The 22,397-nt window shown below is 34.3% G+C and overlaps 3 protein-coding genes, 1 long non-coding RNA gene and 2 other non-coding genes across 6 annotated transcripts; 4 read left to right on the forward strand and 2 right to left on the reverse strand.

Moving 5' to 3' along the window:
• Positions 1-1,147: 1,147 nt before the first annotated feature.
• LOC110669425 (probable protein phosphatase 2C 42) lies at positions 1,148-6,068 on the forward strand. Its single transcript, XM_021831095.2, has 4 exons — positions 1,148-2,094; positions 3,010-3,380; positions 4,314-4,550; positions 5,563-6,068. Exons 1-4 carry the CDS (start codon positions 1,785-1,787, stop codon positions 5,773-5,775), a joined length of 1,131 nt encoding a protein of 376 aa, XP_021686787.2. The 5' UTR covers positions 1,148-1,784; the 3' UTR covers positions 5,776-6,068.
• A 1,763-nt stretch (positions 6,069-7,831) lies between these two features.
• Positions 7,832-15,060, forward strand: LOC110669405 (uncharacterized). Its single transcript, XM_021831064.2, has 16 exons — positions 7,832-8,218; positions 8,309-8,503; positions 8,596-8,670; positions 8,756-8,923; positions 9,078-9,241; positions 9,576-9,794; positions 9,922-10,048; positions 10,376-10,564; positions 11,844-11,930; positions 12,062-12,237; positions 12,819-12,938; positions 13,699-13,924; positions 14,145-14,204; positions 14,291-14,464; positions 14,551-14,660; positions 14,732-15,060. Exons 1-16 carry the CDS (start codon positions 8,015-8,017, stop codon positions 14,895-14,897), a joined length of 2,460 nt encoding a protein of 819 aa, XP_021686756.2. The 5' UTR covers positions 7,832-8,014; the 3' UTR covers positions 14,898-15,060.
• A 396-nt stretch (positions 15,061-15,456) lies between these two features.
• On the reverse strand, positions 15,457-15,549 carry LOC131174358 (small nucleolar RNA snoR118). Its single transcript, XR_009144606.1, has one exon. It is a non-coding gene; the product is annotated as a small nucleolar RNA snoR118 (small nucleolar RNA).
• Positions 15,550-15,608: 59 nt separating this feature from the next.
• Positions 15,609-15,685, reverse strand: LOC131174337 (small nucleolar RNA R66). The gene has a single exon (XR_009144585.1). It is a non-coding gene; the product is annotated as a small nucleolar RNA R66 (small nucleolar RNA).
• Positions 15,686-17,142: 1,457 nt separating this feature from the next.
• Positions 17,143-18,027, forward strand: LOC110669406 (calcium-binding protein CP1). Its single transcript, XM_021831066.2, has one exon. It carries the CDS (start codon positions 17,263-17,265, stop codon positions 17,737-17,739), a length of 477 nt encoding a protein of 158 aa, XP_021686758.2. The 5' UTR covers positions 17,143-17,262; the 3' UTR covers positions 17,740-18,027.
• Positions 18,028-19,730: 1,703 nt separating this feature from the next.
• On the forward strand, positions 19,731-20,273 carry LOC110669431 (uncharacterized). The gene is made up of 2 exons (XR_002497684.2): positions 19,731-19,894; positions 20,037-20,273. It is a non-coding gene; the product is annotated as an uncharacterized LOC110669431 (long non-coding RNA).
• The last annotated feature ends 2,124 nt before the right edge of the window (positions 20,274-22,397 follow it).

Here is a 22,397-nt window from a genome sequence, read left to right on the forward strand (position 1 = left end):
TTAATGAAACCACAGAGACACGAGTCATTGTTTTTGCTCCACATGACCAACAAGAGACTGTTTGCCCGGTCAATTTGATGTCAACTTCTTGCTTGTATGGCAGGCTTGCACTGGCAAATGGAAACGTCAATTCATGTCTAAATTGTGTTGTGAAGGGCAAGCTATGAAGGTTGCTACTTACTAGGTATGTAAGAGACTAATATTAATGGTTGATGAAAGTTTCTCAATGTTAGAACATGGGTTAGTGATTTTTGAAGAGAAGAAGGGACTCTCCTTGTCAAGTTGCCATCGTGTGCCCCAGAACTTTGCTAAGAGGTTTTAACAAGAAGCAACAAACTATGACAATGGAAGCTGCTTGAAATTGTTGTTTTCTTTAGGCAAGAAAAGCAGATAAGCGGATGTCACAATCTTTGCATTTCAATTGTCTCCATGCACAGTTTTTCAACAACCGAAATATTTTTCGTTTTCAACTACAAAAAAGTGTGGCATGTAACGTAAATTTGACAAGAAAAACCATTGCCAAAAAGGATATCAAGATGTAAAAGTTTTCGCTATATGTTTAACAGAAATTCAATGGAGAACATTAATTTAAACTCTTCAAGCAATTGCGTTAAGGTTAACAGTCAAATATGGTAAAAATATATAAACATTACAGTCACCTTAGGCATAAGAATGAACGCATTATTTCTCAATTTAATATTTTAATTCCATAATTAACAAGTATAAAATTCAGTGATGTTGATTTTGAAACGAGGATAAGCACAAATAGAATAATTATCCTTGACCATTTCTGATTTTCTCAGGATAAAGAATCTGTAATGGTGGCCTAATGGCACAGAGCTAATTTCCAAATTGCCATGGTGGGGATGGGGGAGCGGATTGTGGATCAAATCTCTTGCTATTTGTTGAAAGGTAAAATTCATCCACCATCAATTCACTGTCCCCCTAGTGAGATGCTTGAGTGAGTGCCTATGTTACCTTACCTACATCATCTAGAGTCTAGACTCCAATTGTCAATCCCACAAATAAAAAATTATCATAATTAATCTGAATAAAAGGTGAACTTTATAGATATGGGTAGTAGAGAAGCAAGTGTTCTCATTTTTTAACCACTAAAGAAACGTAGAAAAATATTGAAAGTCAGGCCTAAGTTTCTACAAGCTCTGGCTAAGTTGATTTTCGCCCAAATTCAGTAATTGGTTCTGGTCTGGAATCAATGGAAGTCCTCTTCCTCCATCTATTACTTCTTACCAGTGGGCAGTAATGAGTAGAAGTAGAAAAGTAGAAACTCGAATGAGTCATGACAAGTCACCAAAGCAAAAACTAAAGCTTTGAGAGTTGAGAGTCGCAGAAAGTGGTTCCCTTTTTGAAAGTTTTCACTTTCACCCATAAGTGAAAAACAAGAGGAAAACAATTCCATAAAAAAACACATAAAAAGAAAGAATGTAAGCTAAAGAGGCATCGCAAGAAGAACACTTGCTTTTTGCGTACATCAAATTGATGGTTATTGTTATATACACACCATAATACAAACAAAAGACATTGAAAACAACACCCAACAAAACTCTTCCCTACACCATCTCCTCCCCAGCAATGGAATGACCCTTTCCCTGTTCCTCTACCACCGGGCACAGAGCTCCATCACCACCACCACCACCACCCTTCTCTCTTCTTATCCTGTACACCCACTTTCTTGTCAAATATAAATTTGATCATTATATCAACGACCAGATTGGGATACCTTGGGAGAGGAGATTGGGGTCAGCGTAACTGAGAGATGTGGGATGCTTCAGGCATTGATGAATCTGCTTTCTTTATGTTTTAGGCCGTTTGGGCACGATAGCAGCACTAGTGGCAACTTTGAGTCAGCTGGTGTTGGAAAAGAAGGGAAAGACGGGTTGCTTTGGTATAGAGATATTGGGAGATATGGGTCTGGAGATTTTTCAATGGCTGTTGTGCAAGCTAATCAAGTACTCGAGGACAAGTGCCAGATCGAGTCTGGATCGTTTGGGACTTTTATTGGTGTCTATGATGGTCACGGTGGCCCTGATGCGTCTAGCTATGTCTGTGATCACTTGTTCAGGCACTTTCAAGGTCCGTTATTTTTCAAATTTCATGAATCCTCTTCATTTCTATATGGATTCCCTCTCCCCTGCCCCCCTTTTTAATTGCGTTGGTTTGTGGTTTTGAATCAACCACGTTTCAGTGAACTTTTGTGGAGACTGTTAGTAGTGATATCTCAATCAATTTGTTTTTTCACCCTGAGATTTTGAAAGCTCTGCTTTTGGTTGGGCTTTATATGAGTTGGGACAAGATAGTATCATATAAAATTAAATTTGATTTTAAAAAGTAGCTTTCTTGTTTTAAGAATTAAAACCACTTTAACCTTTTTATTGGATTTGCATGTGTCTTTCATGGTTTTCTTTTAAATCTGAAAAGAATTCAATTTTCGGAGTGGCCACATGTTTGATTATCTTCTTTGTGCTCGTCAATTTTGTGGATAACTGTTTAAGGATATTTCCATTGGGAGTTTGTTTTGATTGGATAACTGTTCAGAGTATCAGGTACAGTTGAAAATTGGAACAGAGCGGTGAAGCATCAGTTGTTCTTTCGTTAGCATATGCGAGTGTCTTCAGTTAAAACCAATGCAATTTTGTTCAAAAGTTGCCAACAGAACTTTTTGCATAGTGTTTAATTACTTCGGTTTTTTTTTGTTTCCCTTTTATGCACCGAAGTGTACTGCAGTTTTTGGTCTTGAAAGTAAGAAAATGCTACCAAAATTCACAATGCATGAAAAATACCTGCTACAGAAACTGGATTCTGCACAAGGCTGATGGCTTTGACACTTGCGCCAGTGTTAATAGTGGGGCTTACTCATTCCATCGTCAGTTTTTCTAAGTTTTTCAGAAAAAAATTTCGCTGGCTTTCTCAGGGAAATGTTTCTTGTTGTTTAACTTTAAATGAGGAGCTGGTCTTATTTTGGCATTCTTGGGCTTTGTGATTATGCAGCAATATCAGCTGATGCACAGGGAGTTGTGGCAGCTGAGACTATTCAAAGAGCTTTTCATGCAACCGAAGAAGGGTTTACTACTCTTGTGTCTGAGTTATGGACTACTTGTCCCCAAATTGCAACTACTGGATCTTGCTGTCTAGTTGGAGTCATATTTCAGCAGACCCTCTTTGTGGCAAACTTGGGAGATTCTAGAGTCGTGTTGGGGAAGAAAGTTGGTAGCACTGGAGACATTGCTGCTATTCAGCTATCAACAGAACATAATGCAAACAATGAGGCCATTCGGCATGAACTCAAGGAACTGCATCCAAATGATCCCCAGATTGTTGTCCTTAAGCATGGAGTTTGGAGAGTAAAGGGGATTATTCAGGTTGTTTCAGAAACCCAATTTATCCTTCACATTGTGTCAAAATGAAGCACGTCATTAGGTGCCTTTTGAGATTCTTGTTGCTTCTTGTATTCTTGGCCATATTCTTTATCTTAAAATGTTAATTAGATGTTTGTGCTACTGCTGAGAAATTATGCAACTATTGATTAGATATCTTGAGGCATTGGCCATGAAATAAAGCAAAAATGATAATTTTCTAATGATTTGTGATTCAGTTGTAAATGCTTCTGGGAACTCATTGACCATTTATTATAGTGGTTAATGCAAACAAATTTCACTGTTATTTCTTGCATTATAGGATATGTAATAATGGATTTACAGTGCTTGGCTGCAGAGTTTCACAGTATAAATAACCGATGGGAGAGAGTCTTAGATTTCGTAGAAGCACAAACTACAGAGCGTAATGGTATATGGCACTGACAAAAACCATGTGGTAAAGTTATCTGTATAAGGATGCAATGGAATTACATTCTTCACGAAGAATTATATATATATTGAAAATGATGAATTAATACATTTGAGGATGTGAGGTTATTTCCTAGGAAAAAGACAAAAGCCAATAAGTTGTTTGAAATTTCTTTTTCTATTATAGCAACTTGAAAATTTCAGCATCATTTGAGGCACTAAATTCTGTGCTAATATGTAAAATTGCATGGCAAATATAGCTAGAAGTTTTGTGATATTGTTTATTGATATATTTAAGTAAATAAGGGTATTTGATCATAAAGATTAATTGGATCTCTGTTCCCCCTTCCCCTGACAGATTTATGTTAATATAGAAGTCAACTGTGTCATGGAAATTCCTTGCATATTTTATTTTAGAATGGAATATCAACCTCTAGTTTCTCAACTTTTATTGTTTCTTCACAAGTAGAGATCTAATGTCAAAAACTCCCATCATTGTTTTTGATGCAGGTTTCTAGATCTATAGGCGATGTGTATATGAAACACGTGCAGTACAACAGAGAACCAATTAATGGAAAATTCAGACTTCCTGAACCAATGAACATGCCTATCTTGAATGCTAATCCAACTATCATTTCCCATCCTCTCCATCCGAATGATTCCTTCCTTATATTTGCATCTGACGGGCTTTGGGAACACTTGAGTAATGAAAAAGCTGTGGATATTGTCCACAGTCATCCACATGCAGTAAGATTTTTCCTCTATTTTTTTTTTTTCCCTTTTTCCAGTCACACTTGTGTGCATTAAAGTTGAATTCATACTTTTGCGTCTGCTTATTTAAGGTGTTCAATCCCTATAAAATTTTATCCTCTGTTAAGCTACTTCAGATCTACTTTTCCACTCAGCTGTTATGTAGAACACTCTGGTGCATTTTGCAAAGAAATTATAGATGATAAGAGTAAAACATCTTTCAGAAGGGTGTGTATATTTTGGAAGTATTAACCTAATTATAGATACCTACTTCATTTCTTCATATGCATCCTATCTTTGGCATTAGGAGAGGTCAAGTGTGCGGCATGGTGCCATGGTGATCCTCAGTTGAATTCGTGGACATAATTAGACATAAAGTAGTTTGATATTTAGCTATGTTTGGTGGGTTAACTTACTGGCTTAGGCATCATCTTGAAGACCTCAAGAAATCAGTCAATAAGATTAAACAGAGTGTATATTAGAATTATATATTGTATTTATGTATGTTGCTTGAATGGTTTCTGCATACATTGGTGTTTTACATGCTCAAAGTAGTTGGATTATCAATTCTCGACTAGGATTTCAATTATCAAAGATCCTAGATTTATAGTGTTTTAATTCATGTTTACCTTCTTATCTTTCTTCAATGTGCACTCTGTACAATTGGGGATATAGTTGAGTGTACATTTAGATTATTGAAATCTCTCTCTCTCTCTCTCTCTCTCTCTCTTCAAAGTAAATAGTCTCTTTTAAAGATAGCTCTAACTGATAATCATTTGTGTTAGATCTGAGCAAGGGTTATGCTATTGGCCTCATGCAAATTATCTGTGTAATACTTGTGGTATTATGTGTCTTAGATTGGATTTGATCAAAACTGAAATCGGACTGAAACTGTAACTAAAACCAAACTGAACCAAGGAGAAATCTTAAGGGCCAGTTACAATCCCTTTGAACCGAAACCGGCCCTAATGAGTCCTGGCTTGTACTCATTGAACTTGTTTTAACGCAGGGAAGTGCCAAAAGGCTTGTGAAGGCTGCCCTACAAGAAGCAGCAAGAAAAAGAGAGATGCGATATTCAGATCTACGTAGGATTGACAAGAAGGTTCGACGCCACTTTCACGATGATATAACAGTCATTGTTTTATTCTTAAATCACGATCTTATATCCAGAGGCACAGTGCAAGACCCTCCACTTTCCATCCGAAGTGCTCTGGAACACTGATAATTTGAAACTCAATTCACATATTTTCTGCTTCCTCTTATTACGGCCAACAGTAACACGAATGCTACACATACCATTGGCAATACATATACGTATATGCTCATCTATATCGATATAGAGGGCACTGACAAAGCTGTTGTGCTACTTGGATACTAATGCTGAGGCCCACTTGTTATGAGAGGCTTAAAATTTGTAAAATGTTGCTTTGCTAGAAAATTACTTAATTTTGCTACGTATAATCCATGTGTACCCTCTTATTATATAATCTGCTTCAATTTCTCTTTCGTTTTCCAGTCTCAGTGTCCATATTTCTTTTTACCGTTCCTTTTAAAAATAAATGAAAACTGGTTCATTTAACCAACTACATGTCACTTGCATTGGACTGGATTTGTCCAGTGGAAATCATGTAATTGTCTAATGGATTTGTCCCTACCTGTCATTCACTTTCATTCCATTCCTTTCAGGGTTAATTTCATTCATAGCCCATCAACTCAGCTTTCTTGATCGTATTATTGATATTTTTCAATTTTAATTTATATTAATTTCAATTTAAATATTATTAAAATGTCTCATGATTTATCATTATAAATTTTTAGATTAATTTATATCTAAACTTCACACTTATCGTTAAGGCGAATCTACTTTACATGGAGTGGGGTCAATAATTTTTTTTTTAAAATCTTTTATATATATATATATATATATATATATATATATATATAAATTAAATTAGATATAATACATTATTAAATTATCCATGCAACCCATTAAAATAAATTTTATCTCCTTAAAATATTATTATATTTAATAAATTTATACTTACTTATATGGTAATTAATATTGAAATAAATATTAATAATTATTGTATTTAATATTTTGATAATTGACATCTAATCTATAAAAAATCTAATGTATCTATTAACTTTGGTGTCTGGTGAAACTGACATTTATATTCTTTGTTACAATCGTAAGTGTTAAAGAGTTTTTTGTATAATGAAAATTATAAAACTCAATTGCAGAGAAATGAAAGATGAATTATTAAATAATTATTTAATTACATATATTGAAAGATGTTTTTGATAGCATTAATAATGAAGTGATTAAACAATGCTTTTTAGAAAATAAAAATTTATTTAAAATTATAGCAATAATTTGTTAATTTATGAATTTATTCTTTTACTCAATTGTTATTATTTATTTACATATATTATTATTTTTTCAGTAAATAATTTATTATTGTATATAATATTTTCTTTTCTATTATATCAAGGAAAACAAAACTTTTTTGAGCTCACTAATTTAATTTGTTGGTTCCGCATTTGGTTGTTGTCCCTTAATTTTGATAAATATAATACACCCATTCTTCAACTTTAATTTACCTCATAAAAATTTTTAAATTTTAATTTTATATAAAAATAATTTTAATATAAAATGTACTAAATAATAATTAAGATTTGATATATTATTTTATTAATTTAACAAATAAAGATAAAAAGTATATACAATATTAACCCAAAAAAAGTTAAAATCATTCATACTTAATTAAGGTTTAAATATTTTCAAAATAAGTTAAATAATCATATGCTATTAATTTTTTTTATTACATTAAAATAAATCAAATAATTAAAATAAATTAGATATAAATTTTTTAGATATTAACTTAAAATTGAATTAAAAATATTTCATATAATAAATTAAATTATTTTTAAAAATATGATTTTATTTTAAACAAATAAAAAATAAATAGAGATTTAAAATTTTAGGCTAAATATAAAGACTGTAATAAATTTATTTTATTGAGAAATGATGAATAAAATTTAGTTATATATTAATCTAAAAATTATAATAATAAAAATTTAATAATATCAAAATTAAAAATAAAAAAATTTTATAATACAAATTAAAATGGAGAGGCACAGTGTCACTTAAGTTGAAAGACAAGGGTGAAATTAACCTGGTGGCTCGTTCTTAAAACCCAAAAAATCAAAAAACGACTTGCCGTTCTCTTAGCACAACGGGACGAAGGATCCGACTTAAAACTGAGCACACAGAATTGTTAATTCCAAAAAGTAGGGGCAATTGGGGAATTGTATCAGTCCAATGGAGTTCTTTCGCGGAAGACCTAGCCTGGTAGAGAATCACACCAGAGAGTCTCAACGAGCGATCTAAACTACTGATGCTTCATGAATCATTTTCCCTTCTTCCAAGTTAACAATTCCTGCTTATTCCTACTTTAATTATGTCTAGGAAATCAAATTCAGGCTTTCTATTTCTATATTACGCGACGATTCTCACGGTGATTCTGCTCGTGACTCGGTCCAACTCAGCACCTCAGGCCTTTCGGAGAGACCCAGGGCATCCTCAGTGGCATCACGGCGCATTTCACGATGTCAGAGACAGCGTTCGTTCAGATGTCCGCCGGATGCTCCACACTCGCGCGGAGGTACTTCCTCTGTAAAAAGATCGATACATGTTATGACATTTTAGATTTAATTGTCATAGCTATCAATTTGATTGGAGGTGTTTTATGCAGGTTCCGTTCCAGGTACCACTGGAGGTGAATGTGGTGCTCATTGGATTTAATGGAGATGGAGGCTATAGGTTCACCTTAGATACGCACAAGTTGGAAGAATTTCTGAGAACTAGTTTTCCATCTCACAGACCTTCATGCCTAGAGACCGGCGAGCCTCTCGATATTGAACATCATGTTGTTTATAACGCATTTCCTGTAAGCTCTCTAAAAATTGGCATTCTTTATCTGCTGTTGGTAGTTCTTAAGTCTATTGGTAGTTCTTATTTCTTTATCTGCTGTTGTAATAGGCTGGGCAACCGGAACTGATTGCACTCGAGAAGGCGCTGAAGGAGGCTATGGTTCCTGCTGGGACTGCGAGAGAGGTGTATATCATTATGTATATTTGTCATTTGTATCATTTTCCCTCAAGTAAGTTTCTTATTGTTAGTGTTTTAAAATACGTTTTAGACTGATTTTGGAAGGGAGGTGCCGCTGTTTGAGGTGGAGGCAACAGTTGTGGAGCCTGTGTTTCACAAGTTGTATTCTTACATATTTGACATGGAGAATATGAGGCATACTGCTGCGGAGAATGATAGGCCTGTTCCCAATGCAATTTTTATTGTCAATTTTGATAAGGTATGGTTGGTTTGTAATCTAGTAGCTCACCGTCCTACCTGATTGAAGAACTTTACAGATTACTTGTTTTTCTTTTATCCAGACAATAATTATTTTGGCGGGAAATAAATGCTCATATACTTTTTCCAATCCATGTTTATCATCTCTTATACAGGTAAGAATGGACCCCAGAAACAAGGAAATTAATCTTGATAGCTTAATGTATGGGAAAATCACCACGTTGACCAATGAGGACATTAGTAAACAAGAGGGAAACTACGTTTACCGATATCGATATAATGGAGGAGGAGCTACTCAAGTTTGGCTGAGTTCAGACAGGTATGAAAATGATTAACTTATTTGTATGTCTTGAGACTGGTAAATTCATATATATAAAGATAATATCATACTGCAGATGGTTCTGGCCTTGTCCATATCGCCGACAACTAGTTTGAGATTAAGGCTTAGTTATTGTCGTTGCTGTTGTTAATTAGTTTTTGAAGATATTCTTTTTTCGTCAGAAAACCTAGATCCAATCTGCAATTCATATTTTACTTTTCACTAGATTACTGCTTCTCTATCCTATACAGAATGATAATTAAAATGCACTCCCCTCTCCTCTTCTCTCTCTATCTCTCTATACTTGGTCTAATGCTTTTGCTACAATGTTCAGATTTGTTGTGATCGACCTGTCAGCAGGACCTTGCACTTATGGAAAGATTGAAACTGAAGAGGGAAGTGTCAGTTCTAGAACATTGCCACGGATACGGAACATAATGTTTCCAATAGGTGTAAATGCTATTAGTGATCATGTGTCCCATGATATCTTTGTTGGGCAACTTGCTGCTTTGATAGCAACCACAGTTGAGCATGTTATAGCTCCAGATGTTAGGTATTTTATGAAGTCCTTTTTGTATTTTATGAAGTCCTTTTTACTCATTGATTTTCAAGCATGTTAATCTCATTACTTTTTTTTTTCCTCCTAGAAGCTGATTTCTTGAAATACTCTGTCGATTTAGGTTTGAGACTGTTGACCTGGCAACAAGGTTGCTAATACCTATCATTGTGCTTCAAAACCATAATAGATATAATGTTATGGAGAAGGGTCATAATTACAGCATAAACATTGAAGAAATTGAATCAGAGGTGAGTTGTTTTACATGAAATTTCTTTCTTTACATTTGAATTCTTAACATAATGGTCATCCCAAGATGACTTGTCTGCAAAACTCTACTTTGCAGTGGCTATTACCCATACAGTGATTAGAACATGATAAATGCCTTACATGATTAGGAGATACAAATCTGTCCTTTCAAGCTGAGCTGCCTATGACTATTTACTTTATGAAATCTTAGCTGATTCAATAAATAAATGATCAAAAAACAAAAGGAACCCTAATACAGACTTTACAGGATTCTCACGAACGCTAACCCTGATATGCCCAGTGTACATTTTTTTTTTGTCCTTTTACAGGTGAAGAGGATGGTTCATGATGGACAAGAAGTTGTGATTGTAGGTGGTTCACATGCATTACATCGTCATGAGAAGTTGGCTATTGCTGTTTCAAAAGCAATGCGAGGTCATTCTTTGCAAGAAACTAAAAAGGATGGGCGATTCCATGTGCATACCAAGACTTATCTTGATGGCGCTATACTTAAGGAGGTGGCCTTTTTTCTTAAAAAAAAAAATAAATTTATTGTTCAGTTTTGAAAAAATATGATGCACTTATCTGTTGTTGAAAACATAGTTGTTCGTAACTTAGTTTTTAATCATTGCGGAAGTCAGAAATATACTATAAAAGATGAGGTACACTTAACTTTCCCATGGATATTAATTGTCTTCAAGGGGCACTATCAATTCTTTCCACGTTCGATAGACAGTGCACCAGTACTCAACTCAACTAAGGTTTGATCTCAAAAATTTATTGGAGCCGACTATATAGATTCTCTTTCTCCACTCTAAACGATTTTGGGTTAAATCCTTGGAAATGTGTAATGCTTCTGGGTCATGTTGTACTACTCTCCTCTAAGTCAGTTTAGGTCTACCCCTTCTTTTCTTTCTATCCTCTAATCCAATGTGCTTTACTTGTCTAGCTGGAGCCTCCGTATGTCTATACTTTACATGATTAAACCACCTCAATCTCCCTTCTCTCAACTTATCCTCAATTGGCACCACTCTTATCTTTTCTTTAATACTCTCATTATTAGACTTTATCTAGTCTAGTATGACCACTTATCTATTTTAACATTCTCATCTCTACGACTCTCATCTTAGACACATACGACTCCTTCATAGCCCAACACTCATTACCATATAACATGGCTAGTCTTATGGCTATACGGTAAAATTTTCTTTTCAACTTATTGGGAATCTTGCGATCACATAAAACCCCAGTGGCACGTCTCCACTTCAACCATCCTGCTTTAATCCTATGACTAACATTCTTTTCAAATCCCTCATTTACTTGAAAGATTGAGCCAAGATATTCAAAGTGATTACTTTGGGACAATAGCACTCAATCCAAACTAACTCATTTTCTATCACCAGTTCAGTCTTTACTGAACTTGCAATGCATGTATTCTGTCTTCGTTCTATTTAACTTAAAGCCCTTTGACTCTATAGTACTACTCCAAAAGTCTAGCTTTCTATTGACTCCTTCTCGCTTCTAGAGTACAGACAGTGCGCCAGTAATCTTGTTTATTTCGTGGACTCGGACTGCTTGTGCACCATCTCACGTCTGTTTAGTTCCAACCTGGTTGAACCATAATGCCATCTTGACTTGCTTTCTTTTTCTGTGCTTTCTTCTACTTGCTGATGCCTTGCTGGGATTCAGAAGATTGAAAATACGCTTCACAGCTTCAGCTGGAAGCCTAGTACTTCCAATGAAGGTTTGTATGCTGTGTTGCTCCTTATTTACCGTTCTTTGAATTGTTCATTGCAGGAGATGGAACGTTCTGCCGATGTGCTTGCTGCAGGTTTAGTTGAGTTGGCTGACCCATCTCTTTCAAGTAAATTTTTTCTCCGCCAGGTCGGTTTATAATCATTAACTCATATATTATTAATTGTAATCAACAGGGGTTCTGTACTGAAGCATTTTCATTTAATTACTGTATTTTAGGAATATAATCTGTATGCTAAAATGAATTGTGTCCCCCACAGAATTGGATGGATGAATCTGATGGTTCAGATGACTCCATTCTGAAGCATAAACCTCTATGGGCTAGTTATGATTCAAGACATGGCAAGGAGAAGAAGAAGAAGAAGAATAAGAAACAGAATGAACAGAAGAAACAAGGGGATCTACACCGCACTTATGGAACAAGAATTATCCCAGTGTGAGCATACACGTGGTCCTCTGCATCATATGGTCTTTGAACCTTAAATATTATAATTGCTTTTCCTTAAAATTGGAGTAAGCTTTGCAATTTTATCGACTTTTTCTTCTTTTTCTCTTTTCTTGACACAAAGACAAAGCTTCATGTGGCTGTTTTTAACTAATATTTTGCAGTGATATGTACTTTCATAACCGCAGCTAAGTGCATTTGATGTGAAGAGTTGATTTTATAATTGCTTTTCCTTAAAATTGGAGTAAGCTTTGCAGTTTTATCGACTTCTTCTTTTTCTCTTTTCTTGACACAAAGACAAAGGCTTCATGTGGCTGTTTTTAACTAATATTCTACAGTGATATGTACTTTCATAATCACAGCTAAGTGCATTCGATGTCAAGAGTTGATTTTATGATAATTTCCAGTCAATAAATTTTACAAACATTTCTTTTGTTTCCTTTAAAACGTCTCAAGATCAATATAAGACAGTGAGGAAGAAAATTATCATAAATGATTGGTAGTTTGGTACACATTCTTTTAATGTTGATCATTTTTAAGGTGACAATATTCTTTGTTGTCTTCTACTGCAGCTTTGTGCTATCGTTGGCTGATGTGGACCCACACCTTATGATGGAAGACGAAAGCCTTGTTTGGACAAGCAATGATGTTGTCATTGTACTTCAGCATCAACATGAAAAGATTCCTTTGAGGTGAGTAACACTGACCAATGTTTACTATTTAGTTGCATAGTTGGTATTGTCTTCAAAGTTCAAATTGAAAAGTGTTTGCCTTCATAACACATTACCCTTCAACTATGGACATATAGTGTATTTCTAGTTTTCTTTAACTTGTAGTTCTACAGTGAAGCATGTTTGGTGTTGTGCAGTTGTCTCATTTCATATTGTCTTCAATTCATTACTTGTCCACTGATCAAGCAACAATTTATGTACTTCATTGCCATCATTAACATCCACTTCATAACAAAAAGGTCATTAATAAAATAAATGATGAGCATTTACATCACTTCTACAAAAACATTGATATCTCTTATGCTTCAATGAGAATCAATTTTCTTTCCCTGTAACACATATGCCGAATATGATGGCTCTTGCATATGGTATCTATTTGCCATGTTTAATTCTATGCTATTTTTCAAGTTCACATTATATACATGCATGCTATATCCCTTGGTATACATTATATATTTGTAACAGAAGGATTACACCATTGGCCATATATGATGGCTCTTATAAATAAATATTCTGCTGATCCGAAATCTTTATGACACTGCTTCTGAAGAACTGCTGCTGCTTTATATTTCTTGCATAGTTTAATTGTCTATTAGCATTTTCTGTAGCATATATCTGTGTTCTGTATAGAGAAATGGAAATATTTCGTAATATTTTTTTCCCCAAAACATTTCAATATTGGTTAAATTTTTTTTTTTTCCTGAATTGCTTGTTGAGACAGTTATGTATCAGAAACAGAAAGAAGGCATGCCCTTCCATCTCTAGCACAGCGGCACATATTGGCGGGGCTCGCTTCTGCTGTTGGTGGGGTGAGTGCACCATATGAGAAGGCATCTCATGTACATGAAAGGCCAATTGTAAATTGGCTCTGGGCAGCTGGTTGTCATCCATTTGGGCCATTCTCTAATACTTTGAAAATCAGTAAATTGCTGAAGGATGTTGCCTTGGTAAGGCTAATTTCTTGACAAAATTCTTCAGGTCTATGAAAATGTTATATTATATTATCTCTTAAAAAACTTCTTGTGGTGAGATATGTTTATTGATCTGGCTCTATTGAGGGTTATTGATCCTTGTTTAACATTTCCGGTTATTATTATTTGTATTTACTTAATTGGATTCCATCTTTTAATTTCTCTGAAATTGTTTGTTTACATACTTTGTTGGCAGAGGAACACAATATATGCACGTGTGGATTCTGCTCTTCGTAGAATTCGTGATACTTCAGAGGTAGGTTGGTTTTGATTCATCATTAAGCATGCGATTGGTGATTATTTGCATAAATTTGTTGCTTATGGAATCCTTCTATTTGGTAGGCTGTGCAAGCATTTGCTGCAGAATATCTGAAAACCCCTCTTGGCGAGCCTGTGAAAGGCAAGAAAAACAAAACGACCACTGAACTGTGGTTAGAGAAATTCTACAAGAAAACAACCAACTTGCCTGAACCTTTTCCGCATGAATTAGTTGACAGGTTGGAGAAATACCTTGATGTAAGTCACTTTTGACTCGGAACTACTTTAGTTATTCCAACATCTAAAAAAGTATAACATGCAGTTTGCCATTCAATTAATGATAGGGGCTTGAGGAACAGCTTGTAGATTTGTCTTCTTTGTTATATGATCACCAGTTACAAGATGCACATTTGAATAGTTCAGAAATTCTTCAGAGCTCTATGTTTACACAGCAGTAAGTTTTCTTCTTGGACTAATTTCATCTGCCTAGGTAGGTTGATTTTAATGTAAAGTTGTGAAATGCAGGTATGTGGATCATGTTTTGGCAAGTGAGAGAGAGAAAATGAAGTGCTGTGAAATTGAGTACAAATATCCGGTCCACTCTTCACAAACTTATATCTATGGTGGGATTCTTCTTGCTGGGTTTTTTGTATATTTTGTCGTTATTTTCTTTTCCAATCCTGTCCGTTGATGATGCCGACAGGCAGCTTAGTTAATTTTTCTTAAGGCGTAGTTCTCTTTGTTCAGGGTAGGAAAAGTGCCTATACCAGAAAAGGAAATTTCGACTTTCTTTTGTAGTTTTTAGTATCACAACAAAGATTAAAGATTTTATCAGAAACCATATTTTCTCTCTTCCTCGACCCTCGTATTATTGGATTGTTTGATGAATTAAAATGGGTGAATTTTGAAAACCGATTCCTTAGCTAAAGTAAATGTCTCATCTTTGTAAATTTTCTAATGGATTCAACTTATAAGAGGCTAAAGTGGCGGATGCGCCTGTTTGCAGGTATAGCATAGCATATTAACCTTGTGATTTAAAAGTTCAAAATGGACTTTTTGCTTGACCTCCATTGCAAAGCTTTGTTCGGAAACTCATGCATCATGTGTCCGGTTAAGTAAATCGATGCACCACCAACAGCCCCATTTCTGTTTGCACTTCATGCATATATATGTACAATATACATTGTAGTTCCAAATAATATTTCTTGCCCCAAACATAATCCAAACCAAAAAAATAATCGAAGCGCAGGATATTAGGCAGGGCTTTCTAGGCTCCAAATATGCATCAAACATAGCTGGCTGTGAACAGCTTGCTAAGAGCCCCGTGCATGTTCATCATATACACATATTAGTATAATCATATAGTAATTTAACTTCACTATATATAATCAATAATTAATGGGTCCTCAGAAATTATGCTTGTAATTTTCATCGAAGTTAAATGAATTCAGATCTTAAGGATTCCATACCGTCATGGGAATAACAAATGATTAAAAATAAAATTAAAAAAATAAAAGTGAAATGAATCTTGCAGGATTTCATCAGCTTTCTTTATAATAAATTATTTACAAAAAAATAATTTAATTTAATTCTCACAAAATCAAAGTTTTTATTTCTTTTAAAATGAAAATTTTTTAAATTAAAATAATTGAATTTTTTTATTTTAAATATTTAAATTAATTAAAAAATTAATTAATTTCAATTCTTATAAAATTCTAAATTCTAAACGAGTGGTAACTGCCTTGTGAATTAAGAAAGACAAAGTGACCTAATATCTGCATCAAAATCTTAGCCTCTAAAAAAGAAATTTTGAAAAAACCCCAAAAACATAGAAATGAGATCAAAGGCTGGTCCTATGAAGAGGCATCTCTAACTGTATGTAAAAAAAAAAGTGGAGATTGAGGAAGAGGATAAAGAGAGAAGCATAAGGGAAATTCTCTTATTAATATGATTAAGCTTCCTTCCTCTTTTCTGGTGTGGACGACGGGGACCATTAGTAGGGTTTTTTTGCCAAAAACTCATCCATCTTCTAACGTATATTACTAGACAACCAAAATCCACCCCAAGTTCAGTCCAATGCTATTTCAAACCCAGATGAGCCAAATCATTTGGCCCACAGCTCTCCGTCTACGAAACCAAATTATTCACTTTTGTTCCGGTTGTACTTATCAATGGGCTACTTAACTTTCCCAAGGGGTTTAAATATTAAATCCAAAAATTTTAAATTCAATTCGGTTTCATCACGTCGATTTTCGAATTTGAGTTGATCAATTCAGTTCTAAACTCAAACTAAACTGTTGTTCGAACTATTTTACTCTGAATTTAGAAAAAAAAAAAAATAGAGGAGAGAGAAAAAATATATTTTTTTTAATTAAATAATTCTGTAATTTTCCTTGTGGCATAATTTCGTATGAAGTTGCATTACTTGCATCGCAATTTCCCAGGTAAGCACACATGTGAAGTTTGTTACGCCGCCTTCCAAACTTACCCTTTTCCAACATGCTGGGATATGGAATTACAGCTTCATCAGCGTAAATAGCCTTCTTTTTTTATTTTTTAATTGAGATTCAAATTTTGAGTCACTTAAATATTTTTTTTTAATTTATCTGAAAAATATCTATTTTCCATTTTATGGTGGAAATAAGACATTTATTATTATGTCTAAAATGCCCATGAAAATCAAAAGCAAGTAGGTTTGTGAATGAAAACAAGGAAGGAGGTATCTGTAACTTCACCACAACAAAACAAACCTAACAGTCACTACCAATAGACTCAGACTCGGTATTCCAACGAACAGATTCCCTACGTCACCGCATACGTATCACAATTCAAAAAGTCCAACGTGGCTAATTCATAGACTCTCACTGTCTCGCAGCTTGTCAAACAAGCCTCGTTTCCTGCCTCTATTATAGTGGACCCCTATATTCGCTTGGGCCCACTTTTCCCTCCCCCCTATAAATAACAGCCCAGCTCTTTCATTTCTCTCTTAAAGCCTAAGCTTATTCAAAAACACCAAAGCCCTCTCGTCTCTCTTCTCATTTTCTGAAAGTTACAATATGTGTCCGTCCGGTAGAAGTTTAGCTTCAAACACCCAAACTACGTCGGATTTGAGGGCAGCTTTTGATATTCTCGACGCCGACCATGATGGGAAAATAAGCAGAGACGATCTTCGAAAGTTTTACGCCGGATTGTCAAGCGGCGACCCCAACGACGACGATGTTATAGGGTCGATGATATCTGTGGCGGACTTCAACAAAGATGGATTCGTGGAGTACGAGGAATTCAAGCGTGTTTTGGACGATAATGGAAAGAAGAGGAGTCGTAATAACGGGGTCATGGAAGACGTGTTTAAGGTTATGGACAAAGACGGGGATGGGAAATTGAGCCACGAAGATTTGAAGAGTTACATGCAGTGGGCTGGGTTTGATGCCAGCGATGATGATATTAAGGCTATGATGAAATTGGGCGGTGGGGATGATAAAGACGGTCTATCTTTTGGTGATTTGCTTAAGATTTTGTCTATTGACTTGTGATTCTTAGCTGTCGATTTTTGTCATGTTGTTGATCTAATAATGGATGGAGGTTATTAATGAAAAGGAACAGTATTATGTTTCCGTTTCTCTTCTGAAACAAGAAATTGTATTATAGTGAGTAAAACTAAGTTTTGTTGGGTTGAGTTCCATTTGCCTACGTCTCTTTCCATTGATTTTGGCATTTCGGCAGCTTTGAATCCCTCGTGTTTGTGCCTGTGTTGTCTAGCTTTTGTCAAGAATATATATTGTGGTGTATAATTTTTCGTTCAGTACAAGCTCTTTCTTCTCTGGTCGTGTTTAATGCAAGATTTTATTTTCGCCACCATGCCCCAATAAAATATTCTCCTCCATGTTTAAAGTTTTAACTCACTTGATTATATCATCTTAAATATTTTAATTAAAAATCATTAAAATTTAGTTTTAAATTAAATTTAATATATTTTAGTAATAAAAATTTTAAACAATTAAATAGCTTTTTTTATTAAAAAAAAACTACCTTTTTAATTTGTTCTTCTTAACAGTATGTCTGTACTTAAAAATGTTAATTTTAAAAATGCCCTTATAAAATTTTATGATGGTATATAATATTAGGAACAAGCCATTAGGAACTAACTAGGAAGGGACGTTGAATTTTAGATTAAGGCACAGTCACGACCAAATCTATTTGGGAGGAGAGGGCCATCACTTGTGTCTCTTCTCATGCTTTAAGACAAGCATTACTATCATTATGTCATCACTTGTATCTCTTCTCATCACTTGTATGCTTGGACCAAATATATTTTGCCCTTCTCTAAAGGCTTCTTTATGAACTTGTAACAAAGTACAGCCCAGAACATTTGTCCTCATTATGTCATCAAAGGTGTGAATAGCTGATGCGAATCAGAGTTTTAGAACTTGTAGAAGAACAGAAATAGAGAAAGGGGAGAAGCACAGAGAAGAAATCAGAGAGAAGAAACTATCATTATCTCATTCCATAATTTACAACTCTGATATACAAGTATTTATAACAGAAATGAAACATATTACACTAACAACTCCAGCTCATCCATAACGATTCTCAACTCTCGCCAACCAACCAACAACTCAGCTAATTATAATTCTCCATTTATTCTCTAGTCTGCAACAATAGCCATGCCCATGTGATGAACCACCTTGTATCCCCGTGCTATCCCATGGATTCATATCTTCCTATTTACAGCGGAAATATTCTGGACAAGTTGAGGACCTGCGTATTTGGGCAGCCATAAGAGACGAAGACGTGCATATTTTAATTTTACCTACCATTCTGAAATTAATCTGACAAATGGAGAAGATAACATTTGGACATTTTGGCCTTTTCATTCTCACTAACGGTAACTTAACTGTGATTATATACTAATTTGTAAATTTATTAAAAGATTAAGGACTATCATATAAGTTTCACTAAACCTAAAGACTAAATTACAATTTATCCAACAAGTTAAAGTGATTCAACATAAATATTGGTTGATTATAAAACTGACTTCAAATTTTGAGGAGTGCAAATTCAATAGCTTTGGAGCCATACACACAGAGTAAGTGACAATAAAGTTTGATCATTACCCATCTTCGTGCAAACGTTTGTTCCTGCTTTGAAAGCCCGTTTAGATGCTCATCAGTTTTTAGAATGTGGAACAAGTAGTCCTCAATCTGTAATAAAACTTGATAAACAAATAACTAACTAGAATTTGACTGGCATTTAAGATATTTCGTGGCAGATTAAATTGTAAGAAAATTAATCAATTTATGAGCGATATTATTGTGGGATTCAATTTCAAATGGATTAACACATAAAATTGATTTGAAGCATAATGATAGCTTAATTTCATTAATCAGATTGAGTTCTCTATTTTCAGTTGTGAATATATTTTAGTGTGGTCCAAAAAATTATGGACTTTGATGCAGGGCCCATATAATCTTTAATTTATAAGGCTAAGTTCTTCTCTTTCCAACTCATTTGCTCCCATTTTCTTCACTGGAAATACCTAAGAAATTTAGAGAAAACACTGCTATCTATCTTGGGTTGGTCGGGCGGAGAAAATCAAGTAGAAATTTCGAGAATTGAAGTTAATTAAAAGCCTTGAATCAGCAATAGATTCCTCAAAATCAGGTTCAGCTATGGATTCTACTAAATCAAGTTAGTTTTTAATTAAATTCAACCTAATTCATTTTTGTGTTTTAAGGTCTTATGCATGTGATCCTAGGGTGTTTTAGTTGAATTATTTCAACATCAATTTCCACCATTCAAACACACCCTAATGGAACATCATAATTGATAGCCACTCTGTAGGTGAACTCGGAGATACGATCCCAACAGAAACTGAGTCCTATCCAGGTCCATCTGGTAAAGTGACACAGTTAGGGGATTTGTCGCGTCAGCTTCAAATGTCTCCACGTTTTGCTCCTGTAAAGATGCATTAAATTGGCGTTAAAATTTAGCACAAATAGAATATCGAATACCCTGTAAGCAAATTGCATAATATTCTCACAACTAGGCAAAAACTTTGGTCCTTGAAGTTTTTTTATCATTGAGATCTCACAAGCATTTAAATTCTTAATTATCACCAACAATAACGCATATTAAACATTTGCATATACAAACTTCACAAAGAAATCTCATAAAACTGGTATTCTGAGTTCAAAGAGCACCAGCCCAACTCCTAATGCAAAAACTGAATAGATAATTTCACACTTACAACTCTCATCTCCATTAATAAATATAGCAAACAAAATTGAATCATAAGCGGGAGAAAAACTAAAATTTAGCAAATTATCAAACTTCACACAAAGGTTAATTGACTATTTATTTGTCATTCAATTATTAGAAAATAACAAAGAGGTAAAATAGACACAAGATACTCTAAGAGCATAGGGTATATGATGGACAAGACAGATCGTGAGTTCCTGCGTGAATCTAATGCCATTAGATATCTATAAAAATAGACGGTTGTGATGGAATTTGATTGACACACAAACTAGAGATATGCACACTCCATTTTTTTGCTCTGGTAGTGGTAGTGGAAGTGGAAGTCGGGATGTCCTTTTTTTTTTAGTAAATATAAATTCCATTAACGAGGTAAAGGATGAGTTACAAAGTATAATTGCTCTATTGGATTTACCATAAAGGAGTCATCATGCATATATTTCTGCATTAAGCTATGAGCAGCTCTATTGCATATACAAGAAGCAAACAAAAAAGATATATGAGGTACATCTGAAGAGAGAACTGATATGTTATTGAAAATTTTTTGAAGGTCACAAATAGTTATGGCTCCCTTTGCCATCTCAATTGCTGATTTAGAATCTACCTCTACAAGGATTTGAGAGAACCCTTTGAAAATGGCAAGTTGAATTGCCTCTCGGCAAGCTAAAGCTTCCAGATTTAGATGATCAATAATTCCTGAAAATCTTTTGCAGCTCCAACATATAATATGACCAGCATGGTTTCTAGCTAAAACGGGTGGGGAATATTTTTGGAGTTGGGTGAGGTGATTTGAATTTGCTTTTATAAGGAAATAAGATAGACTGGGTCTGCATGCCCAATGCTGCCACCTATCCTGTCGCAAGCCCATTTTGATTCTATCTTATCTAAGAATTAGTGGCGGCCTGTATTCTATAATTAAAAATGTCTTAAATTAGACTTTATGTGGATCTAATTTAAAAATGGTTTAAATTCAACCGTTTTCATTTTAATTTTAATTTTAATTTTAATTTAATTTAATTTAATTGCAGTTTTAATTTTAATGTCAAATATGCTTCCAAGTTTTTTCAATTTTTCTTAAAAAAACTAAATTACTGATTTTGATCAATTTAAAATTTTAAAAAAATTGAAATAGGTAGAATTTCAAATTTAATTAAGCGAATTCTAATATGATTTTTAATTTAATTTATACCCTGGAAACCAACTGACTTTTTATAGTTATTTATTTATCATTGCAATTACAGTTTCATTTGGAAAACAATTAATGCATATTTTACTCTTTGCCCACAAACATGCTAATTTCTAACTAATTTAATACGCATGCAATCAAGCTTCCATGGCTAACATAAGAAGCTTTGATATTGAACTTGTGATAATAAGCAAAATAAATATCATCCACATCCATAGCTACCATATAACTTGTATCATTATCACCTTCATCATTATTCTTGTGACAATTCAATTATCAGGGCCATCATCATGATCATAATCATTAATTATGATTATTAGCATGGTAATCATAATCACTATTATCATGACCACCATAATGACGACCATGATGATCACGAAGATTTTCACCACACATGTTAGTTGACACCCTCCTTGAAGTAGAATCCCCAGAACCAGTGTTAATATCGACGGCGTTTGCCTTTGCAACAAGAGATGCAGGTTCACCCAGTAGCGCACGATGGCCAGACATCATCTCATGCTCCATTATTGGGAGCCTTCTTGCTTCAGCTTGCAGATTTATCAGGATCAACAAAATAGCAACCAAGAGAGCTAGCAAGATCTTCATGATATGATAAAGTGTGTCCGCTCTAACAACCTGTAAGCAATTCAAGTAACTAAGATCATTGTGTTCATATATAAGACATTTATTAAGCTTAAAAAAAGAAGAAGCAAAGTATACCCAACATATGAGATGTATTTTGCAATGGTA

This window comes from Hevea brasiliensis, chromosome 15, assembly GCF_030052815.1.
Source record: "Hevea brasiliensis isolate MT/VB/25A 57/8 chromosome 15, ASM3005281v1, whole genome shotgun sequence".
Lineage (NCBI taxonomy): Eukaryota > Viridiplantae > Streptophyta > Magnoliopsida > Malpighiales > Euphorbiaceae > Hevea > Hevea brasiliensis.